General features: G+C 41.2%; 3 protein-coding genes across 3 annotated transcripts; 1 reads left to right on the top strand and 2 right to left on the bottom strand.

The window, feature by feature from the left end:
- The first annotated feature begins 411 nt into the window (after positions 1-411).
- LOC145947016 (uncharacterized) lies at positions 412-1116 on the top strand. Its single transcript, XM_083056791.1, has one exon. It carries the CDS (start codon positions 412-414, stop codon positions 1114-1116), a length of 705 nt encoding a protein of 234 aa, XP_082912917.1.
- A 3071-nt stretch (positions 1117-4187) lies between these two features.
- On the bottom strand, positions 4188-10839 carry LOC145947015 (uncharacterized). Its single transcript, XM_083056790.1, has 3 exons — positions 10723-10839; positions 7959-8795; positions 4188-7574 (listed from the first exon to the last, which is right to left on the bottom strand). Exons 1-3 carry the CDS (start codon positions 10837-10839, stop codon positions 4188-4190), a joined length of 4341 nt encoding a protein of 1446 aa, XP_082912916.1.
- A 466-nt stretch (positions 10840-11305) lies between these two features.
- On the bottom strand, positions 11306-12133 carry LOC145947014 (uncharacterized). Its single transcript, XM_083056789.1, has one exon. It carries the CDS (start codon positions 12131-12133, stop codon positions 11306-11308), a length of 828 nt encoding a protein of 275 aa, XP_082912915.1.
- Between the last annotated feature and the right edge of the window lie 253 nt (positions 12134-12386).

Raw genomic sequence — 12386 nt, 5'->3', positions numbered from 1 at the left:
AGCAGTGGAAGCAGTGGTATCAACGCAGAGTACTGAGACCGATTCTCTCGCGCTTCTCTCGCCGTCGCGCGCTATCTCTCTCACACCAAGTCGCTTCGCTCTCGCACGCGACTCTCACGTGCGGAACACGTGCAAAGCTACATTACCGAAGTGCTACACATACGAGTTATTAAGCACAGACAATTAACGCTTTTTTTTACGCGTCTATATCACGAGTCATTGCATTTTCACAAGAATCTCAGTGAAAATTCGGCGGAAGTGACACTGTGTAACGTCGCGCTCTCTCAAGCGCTCTCGCACGACCGTATCAATACGTGCCGAGCCCTGGTCTTTCTCGAGATAACCGATTGTACGATGCTGTGCCAGTGAGATCTCGTGCAGAATCAAGAAGACGAGACTCAAGCGACCATCATGTCTACCGACTTCAATCGCTTTCTTGTCGAGCAGACAAATACAATTGCTCTACTCAAGCGTGTCTTGATTAATTTCAAAAAGCTACCGAAAGTCAACGTCACGGTTCCCAAGACGCAAGGTCGGCTATCGGACTTGAAGGAGCTTTGGAACAAGGTTCAAATGCTTCACAACAGGATCTGCTGCGTGGCTACCGCTGATGAGAAGAAGGACCTCTACTTCGTCAACGAGCTGTTCTACGAGGCTGAGAACGTCTACGTCGAAACTGCCGACCATCTACACGACACGATAAGTAGACTATCTAAGCACGATCCCGAAGCCTATAATAACAGCACGGACTCTTCTTTTCGGGACTCGCATAGTCATCCGACGCTTCAGCTACCGCGTATTTCATTGCCTAAATTCTCCGGTAATTGTCTAGAGTGGGAGACCTTTCGCAACACGTTTGAGTCACTTGTAGCCAGTAATGAAGTGTTATCGAATACGCAAAAATTCCATTATTTAAAATCGAGTCTCAGTGGTGATGCTGCATTGTTAATCGCTAATTTAAAAATCTCTGACGCGAATTATGATTCCGCATGGCAATTATTGATGAACGAATATGACGACAAGCAAGCTCTCGTACACGCGCACATTCATTCTTTCGTGAGTCTACCGTCGATGAAAAGAAATATTTCGGTAACGATCTTGACGGTAGATTTCTAAACACCCAGCATCCAATATTTTCCATATCTCGTAAACAATTATTGATTTGGAAATATAATAATATTAATAAGAATTATTGGAACGAAGATACAGCAATGCCAATTAAGCGTGCGCTTGATAAAATGATTGTAAATTTTGATTCCAATAAATTATGGATGGGACTAAACCAGATAGATACAAACTGTATGTTGCAGACGGTATGTTGAATTTTATATATAATATTTTTTATTATCTATTATAGATTATAATAATTAAAATTATATTATATTAAATCTTAATTATATTGAGATTATATAAGTATAGATGCATATATATTATATCCTAACATTTAATATTCTTCTACAGATTCAAGGGAAATATCATAAACACGTGAGCTCGTTAACAATATATACCTGTGTGGCGAGGAGATTGGGCTTATATTTTAAGATAGTGGCACACTTCCCACGAAACTTTTCTCAAAATATCCATGTGGCTTGGACATCTAGGTAATATACATATTCTTTGCTTATAATTATACGACTTTGTAACGATGCCCCCCGCGTCGTTCCCGACCGTCCATCCGTCGGAAGGCTGCGCCCGGCGAACACCGGCCGGGCAGGGCAGCAGGCGCTGAGCGCCACATTTAATTATTCAACCGTTAAACACGGTTCCCCGAAAACGCCCGACGCGCGCCGAAATAAGCCGAGGATTATCACCCCCACTCCCTCTCCTTCGATCCAGCCTCCGATCCCGTTACTCGATCCATATAAAAAGAGAGCTCGCGATAAGAGCTCTCTCAGATACCGTTCCGACTCCGTCGTATCGGAGAATCCTTCCGCCCGGAAAAAGAGCCCGAGGTAGACGCGTACGCTGCCTCTGCGGAGATACTCTCCGTGCTCCGAACTTCCGGCTTCCGCCTCCACCGTCCCCCGACTTCGAGGTAGAGAGTACTCTGTCTCTCCCGAGCTATTCTCGGGAGTCCGGGGTTTCCGACCGCACCCCGCAAACAGCGCGCTGACGTCAGCGGGTGGAGCTCCGCCGCCTCCGTCGAGGGTTCTCGACCGTCAGTGCGTTCCTCCCCCCGCCACCCATACGGACGGCCGTGACACGCCGATTCGTCGCGTCCACGCCGAAATCACGGTCCGCGAAATCCGACTAATACGCGCGCCGTTCGATTGCGCTCTCTTCGATATATCGAAGAGAGCGGCCGCTCTCAGCTGACGCGTTTTTCTACTCGCGCCGACTCGCGCCGCGACAACACCGAGCGCCCCGCTCGCCGCGCCGACCCCGCGTCTCGCGGGCGACGTAAACACAATCGAAGCGATTTAAAGACCCGCATAATACACGGGCTTTAACGACCGGCGTTACACACCCACACACGCACACCCACGCACACTTGTACATACAGACACCTAAATTAATAAATTACAGTTGTTAATAATAACCGTTACGTCCGTTGTCTCACCCTTTTTACGAGCCCTGATCCCGACCGAGTTATTCCGAGCTCGCGAAAAGCGACCGTTACAACTTTCTAATCCAACAATTTTTTTCTTAGCGAAAATGTCGATGTATTTTTGTCAATGTTAATTTTCTAACTACAAACAATTAAAAACAAATAATTTTTTGCCAGTTGAACTTTGGAAATATAAATAGGAAACAAAACTTTATTTCTTAGATATTTAATCTATGAGAACTTTATTCAGAATTTAAATTTATAATTTTTTTTTAATTATCCAAGTTGAAAGTTTTCTTTTATTTTTAATTTAATATTTTATATTTTTATGGACTTTAGAGAATTTTATAAATATAATTTATACAATATACAATTAAGATTACTTTCTATTTCTCGCAAGTAGTAAATAAACAGTTTTTTACTTATTGTTGAAGATTTAAGAAGATATATTTTTGGACAAAATTATAGATGAGAAAAAAGAATATTTTTAAAAAATAATCTGATTTTTGGGAAATATTAAAGAGGAAATTAGATTGAAAATTTTGATTTTAAAAATGGGAGGAATTTTGATTAAGGTTTTACATAAAGACATAATTTAATATTAATTAAATTAATACAATTAAAATAAATAATAAGTGTTCTCTTTTCTTTTCTTAGAATAAAATTAAAATATGTTAAATAATTTATCCTTAAATAGATATTAGTTTTGAACATCTATATCACACATATGTACATTGTTTCTTTATTGTTTATACAGGAATTGTGCAGAAAATACAGAATGTTTCACCTTTGATTGAATAGATGATCAAAATAGTATAAAGATTTCTGACATAAAAGAATGTCAACTGATGGAGACATCTTATGTAATAACATCGGATTCGTTATCTACAGAGTTGGTAAGTATATAGTATATAATTATTTACATACAAATTTGGTGATCTTATGTAGTTTCGGGCAGAAATCAATGCATCTTGCTCACAAATGGTAAATTTTACAAAATTTTTCATATAGAAATATATAGGAACGTGTTTTGATTTACGATAATTGATACGATCGCGTAGACTGACGGCGCTGGAGACGTCGGAGAATCGAATTTCCAAAATTGAAATAGAGGAGATATTAAGCGTGTAAGAATCGATCTTTATTCTTTCGATACTCAGTACAGACTGTGTCGACAAGCACCAATTTATGTTTTAATTTAAGTTCGCAAGGGCGAGAAACGAGGTGTGTAATCGTGTGAATGTCAAGGGAGCGTGAGTGTGTGTGTGTATGTGAGTGTGTGAGATGAGAGATAAACAAACGATTCACGCGGTGATGTCGACAACGGTTAAATATAGATTGACGAATTACATTGAGACACGTTTACAAAATTTTAAGAAATGAAGGACAATATCAGTTTAATAAATCAGCGTCGGAACATTCAGCCCGCCTTGGCAACTGTAAGTTGGCGAAATTAGAATGAGAATGTGTTTTAAAATTAGAGGTTGCTGTAAGTGAAAAGGATCGCGATTATTTTCTCGTAAAGCGCGTTTCGCATCGGTCCGTTAGTTAGTCCACTTTTGGTAAGATGCAGAGTTTGACAATCGGTCTTTTCAATGTTGTCGTTGCCGTTTTAACGGTTGCTATGCGCACTAGTCCGTCAGCACCAGGGTGCACGTCCATGATTCGAGCGAGAGGCCATTTTGAGGGGGGGGGGGAAGCGCTCGTCCTTGATGAGCACAAGGGCGCCCCGTTGATATGAATCCTGAGATCTTGTCCACTTGGAGGATGTCTGTAATTGATGGAGGTATTCTGATGACCATTGCTTCCAGAATGAATCGGTCATTCGTCTAATTAGTTGCAGTCGCGAAAGTCGATTTTTCGGAATTTCCTGAAGAGAGGGTTCCGGGATGGTATTTAGAGCTGAGCCGATAAGGAAATGACCGGGTGTGAGAGCGACGGCGTCGGACGGATCTTCTGATAGGGCTGCAAGCGGGTGAGAGTTTAGAATCGCCTCGACCTGTGTTAGAAGAGTAGATATTTCTTCATATGTGAGTAGAGATTCGCCTATGACCCTGCGGAGATGAAATTTTACGGACTTGACTCCCGCCTCCCATTTTCCGCCGAAGTGTGGGGCGGAGGGAGGGTTAAATTTCCAGGTCAATCCGTCGTTTGCTAGAAGGTTAGCGAGCTGGATCCATTCCTTCGATGATGCAGTAAAAAGTCGCTTCAATTCGGCGTCGGCACCGATTAGATTGGTGCCGCAATCGCTGGTCAGCGTCGCACAAAGACCTCGGCGCCCGGTGAAACGTTTATACGCTGCGAGGAACCCGTCGGTTGAATAATCCGTTGCGACCTCTAAATGAATCGCTGATGAACTGAAGCATACGAAGATAATAAAGTATCCTTTATAGGTTTTGGCTCCTCTTCCTCGAAATGCTTTGAGCGTTAGGGGTCCGGCGTAATCAACTCCTGAGTTAAGAAAGGGTCGGCACGGAGTGACGCGAGACGCTGGAAGTTGACCAATAATCTGTCGTCCGGTGACAGCTCGCTGGCGAGCGCAGGTCACGCATTGATAGATGAATGATCGAATTGGAACTCGACCACCGATGATCCAGAATTTTTTTCGTATTGAGGATAGCGTAAGCTGAGGTCCGCCATGTAGAGTTCGTCTATGGTAATGGTCGATGACGAGAGTTGTCAACTTAGAATTTCGTGGCAGTATAAGCGGATGTCTCTCCGAGGGTTGGAGTTGCGCATGCTGAAGACGTCCCCATAATCTGAGGAGTCCATCGGAATCGAAGGTTGGAATGAGGCGCGACAGCGGACTTGTTTTTGAGAGCTGCTTGTTGTTCTTCAAGGTCTTAACTTCTTGTGAGAAGTAAGCTTGTTGAATTATTTTCGTCCAAAGTAAGAGTGCTGAGTCCAATTCTCTTGGTGTTAGAGTGGTCGGATGAGATTTTGTTGGATCTTGAAATCGATCACGAGCGCGAATGATCCAAGAAGAGATGCGAAGTAACTGAGTGAGAGACGAGTATCGTTCGATGAGATCCCAAATTTCCGGTTCTGATTTCTCGTTGGCGACGTTGCACGTAGCGGAGCGTTCCTCGAGGTCGGTTGTGATATCAAGAGTTGGAATGCGAGAGGGCCAGGAAGTGGAATGGCTTCGTAGCCAGAGCGGTCCGTTCCACCAGAGCATTTCCTGCTTAAGTCGTTGCGGAGAGAGTCCTCTTGACGCGAGATCTGCTGGATTTTCCTTGCCGTTGATGTGATGCCAACGAGAGTTTGGTAGCTCTTGAATAAATGCGACGCGATTCCGAACAAAGTCCTTCCATCTTGAAGGATGACTCTTGATCCAAGCGAGTGTAACTGTTGAATCGGTCCAGAGATGGATGGGAGTTTGGTCGAGACTAAGAACATTTCGGATTTGAAGGACTTGGCGTACGAGGAGTACGGCAGCAGTAAGTTCGAGTCGAGGTACTGTTAAGCGTTTGAGCGGCGTGATTTTTGTTTTCGCGCTGATGAGAGTTACTCGAGCATCATCCAGGTCGTTGATGACGCGCACGTAAACGACAGCGGCGAGGGCTCGTTGAGAGGCGTCGGAAAAGCCGTGAATCTCGATCGCCAACGATTGAGAGCTGATTCCGAACCAGCGTTCTATAGAGATGGTCGTGGTTTCCTCAAGTTGCTGAGTGAAGGTCGTCCATCGAAGAGAAAGTTCTTCTGGTAGTTCGTCGTCCCAATCGAGGCGGATGGCCCACAATTCTTGCATAAACATTTTTGCGACGACGATGATAAGAGCTAACCATCCAAGAGGGTCGAACATTCGAGCAATGAATGAGAGTACTGCTCGTTTTGTGACGCGCTTCGACGTTGAGACCGAAGGTGCGGAAAAAAGAAAGCGATCGGACTGTCGATCCCATCGGATGCCGAGTGTGTGGTGCGGTGTTTCGTCGTCGACGTTGAGTATTGTCGATGAATCTCGGTCGGATTGCGGAATATCCGCGAGAACGGCTGATTCGTTCGCGATCCACTTGCGGAGCCGAAATCCGCCCGTCTTGAGAGTTTCGTTTAGTTGTTGAATTTGATTACGGGCTAGACAAGGATCCGATGCGCCGGAAAGAACGTCGTCGACATATATGTCAGAGCGAAGGATCTCGGCTGCGAGAGGGCTGGCTGATTCGGATTCGATGGCGAGTTGACGAATGCAACGTAACGCAAGATAAGGAGCACACGCGAGGCCGTAAGTCACGGTGCACAACACGTATTCTTGTAGGTTTTCAGCAGGTGAGAATCGCCAGAAAATTTTTTGTAGCGGCCAATCTTCTTCGTGAACGCGGATTTGGCGATACATTTTTTCAATATCGGCCGCGTACACGTATTGATGCCGACGCCAGCGTAGGAGAACGTCCGTGATTTCAGTTTGTAATTTCGGCCCGATATGGAAAGCGTCGTTTAACGAAAAACCCGTGTTGGTTCTTTGCGAGCCGTTAAATACAACGCGAAGTTTCGTGGTTGAACTTGTCGCGCGAATGACGCCGTGATGAGGCAGAAAAAACTCACGTGTTTGAGAAGTCGAAGATGAGCTGGCGGGACGCATGTGGTCGAGATCGCGATATTCGCGCATAAACTCACAGTAAGCTTTCTTGAGTGTCTCGTTGGATTCGATGCGTTTTTCCATCCGACGGAGCGATTGTAGAGCGGGGGTGCGAGAGTCACCAAAATCTTGTACTTGTCGTTTCATTGGAAGGCGAACAACAAACCGACCTTGAGAGTCACGAGAGTGCGTGTCGTTGAAATGTTGTTCACACTGAATTTCTTCCGGTGTGAGTGATGCTTGCGATTGAGGTACTATCTCTTCTTGTAACCAGAACCGTTGTAAAGCTTGTAGGAGATCTGAGTCGAGAGAGCATTGAAGTCCAGTAACTGGTAAACAGTCAGGCGTGAGGTTGTCGTTAGTCAGTAGTCCAGAAAGTACCCAGCCGAGGGATGTTTTTTGAGCAATTGGTTGTCCGCTTTGTCCTCGACGAAGACCTTCTTCAAAGATCTACGCGCAGACATTCGCTCCGAATAGCAGGTCGATTTTTCCGGGAGATGCGAAGGTTGGATCTGCTAGCTGTAAGTCTTGGATGTGAGACCACTGAGTATATTGAATCTGAGCTGGCGGTAGATACGCTGTTAGCTTTGGGAGGACGAGAGCGTCGATCCGTAATTTAACATCTGAATTGACGCGAGAGAGGATAGTAAGAGAGACGGACCCGTTGGAAACGCTGTTCCGTTGTGCGCCGATGCCGAGAATAGGGATGGCTGCGGATCGTCGCGAGAGTCTCAAGGTTTGCGCAGCTGCTTCAGATATGAATGACACTTCCGATCCTTGATCTAGAAGAGCCCGAAAATGATATTGTTCCCCGTGGCGAGAGAGAACTTTTACCTGAGCTGTTGCGAGAAGAGCGGAAAAGCGTCGCGCAAGCCGTGGTTGCGCAACGTGACTCGATGGTTGCGGTTCTTGTTCGTTGACAGGAGTGATTGGATCACGTTTTTGAGATGTCGGAGTTTGCACCGCGGCTGTCGAAGAGGCGACTGAAGTTGTTGATGTAGCGTCGACGTTGCCGGCCGACGGATGGAGCGTGGTATGATGTTGTTTGTTGCAGAGGCGACAGCGTTTTGCGTTCCGACACATTTTAATTAGATGAGGGCCGAGGCAGTTGAAGCATAGAGATTTTGATTTGATGAAGTCGCGGCGTTTGTCAGAAGTTTTTTCATGATACTTTGGACATGCGGATAAATAATGTCCTGATCCGCACAACGCACATTTTTGTTCTGTTGTTGCAGCGGTATAGGATCTTGCTGTTGATGAGCGAGAGGTTGGTGGTTGTTGATGTTTAGGCAGCGACCGTTCGATAGCTTCGAGTGTGTAGATCCGGCTTACTAAAAAGTCTTCAAGTTCGGTAAATAACGGCGGAGTTGATCTCGGACCGAGCTTTTCTTCCCAGCGTTTTAGCGACTCTGGATCGAATTTTCGAGTGAGCATATGGATGAGGAGGACGTCCCATTCTTTAACTGGACACCCGAGAGCTTCCTTCGTATCGGCTAAGAGCTGTTTGAGAGCCGCTTCGCTTTCGAACTTGACCTTCCGAGGCGCGTGGAGGGCAGCGGTTTGAGCATCGATAAGTATGCGTTTATTTTCATAACGCGTGACGAGTGTGTCCCACGCGCGGGTGGTTCTCGCCAGAGATCGTGAGATTTTTAAGGTGTTGAGCAGGTTCGCCTGAGAGGTTCATCTTTAGATAATGTAATTTTTCGACATTTGATACGTCGGGATTGTCCTTAATGATTGAGGTGAAGAGATCTCGAATATATTATATACATATACATATATATATATATAAAATATATAATAGATTTTAATTATTTATTAAAAGATTTATGTTGATTACGGAATTTATCCTTATTTTACTCGATCTTGTGATTTTATTGTTTTATTACACATTCTACATTTGAATTATATTAATATAAATAATAAAAATTAAAGACAATTGTGGAAACTTGAAAAAGAAAGAAGAAAAGATTTCATGAAAGAAAATAAGAACTCTAGCAATAAAGAAAGAACATAAAATAAAAATAAAAAAAGACATATTTTATGAATGAAAATACCTGAGAGTCAAGGAGCTTCGTCAAATATGGAGAGAGAAAGAGAGACAGTTTAAGTTTACAATAGAGTACAATAAAGTGTGTACATATGTGTGCATGTATGTATATGTTGAACGTGCGAGAGATAGAAAGACTAATAAAAATGTATGAGAGAGAAAATATGTGTGAACAAACCAGCGAAAAGATGAACGGAGAAATTGTAAATGAGAGCAAGATGTCAAGCTGTGAAATGATTTATCAATTATAGAAATAAACCCATCACGCTCAAATTATCCTGTAATCTTGACTCGTGAGCTGACGAACGATTCGTATTTTTTCGAAGTAGTCTTATAATTCGGATGAATCTTAATAAAAAACCATACGGTTTCTAGATTACTTGATATTGTTGTTTTATAAAAAAGTGATTCAACGATTTCGGTATATTTGGATCACTTTTTTTTTGTCATAGTTAATTTTTCTCTTTATATAATGAGTCATAAATTTATGTAAAATTATCACAAGATTTTTTTAATACGCTGAAGAGCTGACAAGGATTTTTTATCTTCATTAGACAATTAATACTTTTTGATATTTGATAATTGAGAAAGCTGATAACGCTACTTAGACTGCATTTTTTTAAATTATGAACTATTTGATAAATTGAAAATCGAAAGATAAATTAATTATAATGTTACTGTTGTTGCTATAATTGCTTAATTTTAAAACAGGAAATTGTATTAAATTGAAGAATACAGAGTGAAAAAAAGTGTTTATAATCTATAACAATAAAATCTTGTAATAAATATATATACATTGTAACACTAATTTTTATATAAATAAAATTATAGATTACAAGACAAGCTATTATCTCTTATTGAAAAATATAAGCCCGAATCAATTTTGATAAAAGTACATAAATATATTTTGTACATATTTAAAAGGAATAGAGTTTTCTAAAATTATTTAATTTAAAATAAATAAAAGACTGAGTACATTATTTTTATTTTTGTAGAAATAAAAGCAATTCTAAAATATTATTAACGATAAAGAAATAATTATGCTTTAATATAAATAGCATAGGATTCGCTGCAGGCAAAAATACCATCAATAAAACCACGTAAGTTCCAGATTACTTCATGTCGTTGTTTTGTTTGATATTTATTGATTATCAATTGATAAAGAAGTGGGTTGTTGCGCATTAATTAAGGAAATTTTTCCAAATTTAATTTAAAAAAAAATGAATGAGACTGAGAAACTTATTTTTTTTGCAGGAATAAAAACAATTTTAAATAAATATTAACGGAAAAGAATTACTTAAGTTTAGGTAGAAATAGCATAGAAATCGCTGCAGGTAAAAAAATACAGCTTTAGGGATATAAAAAATTCAATGGACACAATTGGACGAGACCTGAAGAACGCATAAAGAAAATCGAATTCCCTTATTTCCTTCTAACAAAACAAAAATCGTTATGGTAGTTCGAGTGAGAGAAAAATGGAAATATGTATCTTATCTTTCTTTTTTCCCGCAAGTAGTAAGTGGGCAGGTATGGCCCGTCAAAACAAACCCCCACCACTCGGCCCCTGTCGCCATACCCCCACCACTCGACCACTGTCGCCATACCCCCACCACTCGACCATTGTCGCCAGACGGAATGGCGGGGGGAAATTCGGTCCTGACCCATCGGGGACCCAAAAAAATAGGGGTAATAAAACGTGTTTGCATAGGATCTGTCGCGCCGAAGGAAATCTTCGATAAATAGGGTAGAAATGGTTAAAAAGAAAAAGATTATGCAATATTATATTTAATTAGAGTAATAATGACATGACACAGTGGAGGTTAAAAAAAAATGGGTAATAAATTGGATACGCATAGGTTCTGCCGCGTCGAGGAAACCATCGCTGATAATTATGGTCAAAAAATGTTTGAAAAGGTCTAAGAGATTACACAGGGATGGTGTTATGCATTTTGTTGTTCGTATGACGATGCAGGCTGGGAGAGGTGAACAGGAACGTGCGTGTGTGGATGGGAAGGTTTCTGATGGACAGGAGAGAAAGAAAGAGAACGACTGTTTTTTTCGAGTGAAATATGTATGCTTTATATAAAATAATGTTGCTAATATACAAAATTAAAGAGTTACATGTTCATGGTTACAATTTTCGTTTCATTACTATCATACGTGTAATATAATTGAAGTAAAGCGAGATTAATTCCAAAAATGTTATCTCAAAATATACATCGAGAAATGTTAAATCTTTTATTTGTGTGCGTATATTACGTTCTATTTCCTTGCTATTACCTCTAATCATAAGTTTTATAAAGCTGTTGTTAATATATCCACTGGCCGGCAGATTAAGTTCTATTTCATTAATTAGATATCTCGCGCATTCGTTAACACTACATGAAATTAAATTTAACCGATTCAAATTTGCATTCACACAATCAACTATATTTTCTATTCCTAAAAAAGTTGCTCTTTGCATCACTATTGTGACGTTGTAAGTTTTTCGTTTCTTCGCTACTGGTGCGTTTGTTTCCGCATCTTCGACGTTATCGGAAGAAGTATTTCCTTGTTCATTTTCACGATACGCTAGTAGAACAGCTCTTGCTCCATACGCGGTGGTAAAATTTATAATTATCTTGTTGATAATAATTGAACTCAAATTAATTTTATCACCGTTTAAATATGCAGACATCCGTTCCATGTTTTCTTGAAATTTCTGCCACGATTCCATGTCGAAGCAAACGCCTGTCGCTCCATGAGATGTTAATTTAACAATCGGTTGAAAATCCAGTTCGTCTTCGTTCGCAACCATCAGCCCCACATGAAGTTTCTTCGTATAGGAAGAATTCAATCCATATGTTGTGGACAGCAGCATATAATGCTGATTTATTTTTTCTTCGTTGCATCCTGGTTTGGAAACACAATAGAAAGCCGAAAGTTTCTCGAAATTCGAAATTTCTTCGTGATTAGCCATGATGATTGTTTCTTCGAAAAAACTCGGAGAGCGTATAATCGATTAACTACCGAGAGAGAGCACTCGTTGAATAAGTACCGAAAACCGTAAACTTTTTTATTAACGAGGTAGAGCGTTCGAATGACTGTGAACGAATGAGTAGAATTTTTTTCCGAATATCTGTAGAAAAAAGATAAAATAGAAAAGTGGAAGGGAAATGCGCGCGCACAGTAATAAAAACATTCCTGATATGGAATTTTACAAACAATTTAGA

Source organism: Prenolepis imparis, unplaced genomic scaffold (genome assembly GCF_030444845.1).
Source record: "Prenolepis imparis isolate NDT839.2.m4 unplaced genomic scaffold, iyPreImpa1.0 SCAF_36, whole genome shotgun sequence".
Lineage (NCBI taxonomy): Eukaryota > Metazoa > Arthropoda > Insecta > Hymenoptera > Formicidae > Prenolepis > Prenolepis imparis.
This window is presented reverse-complemented; position numbering and strand designations above follow the sequence as displayed.

Coding starts and splice junctions, on each gene's coding strand:
- LOC145947016 (XM_083056791.1), top strand. CDS start 412: ATGTCTACCGACTTCAATCGCTTTCTTGTCGAGCAGACAAATACAATT.
- LOC145947015 (XM_083056790.1), bottom strand. CDS start 10,839: ATGGGTCAGGACCGAATTTCCCCCCGCCATTCCGTCTGGCGACAATGG. Junction 8,796..10,722: donor ACAGGGGCCGAGTGGTGGGG/GTTTGTTTTGAC, acceptor TGAACCTCTCAG/GCGAACCTGCTCAACACCTT. Junction 7,575..7,958: donor CTCTTCTCGCAACAGCTCAG/GTAAAAGTTCTC, acceptor GTCTGCGCGTAG/ATCTTTGAAGAAGGTCTTCG.
- LOC145947014 (XM_083056789.1), bottom strand. CDS start 12,133: ATGGCTAATCACGAAGAAATTTCGAATTTCGAGAAACTTTCGGCTTTC.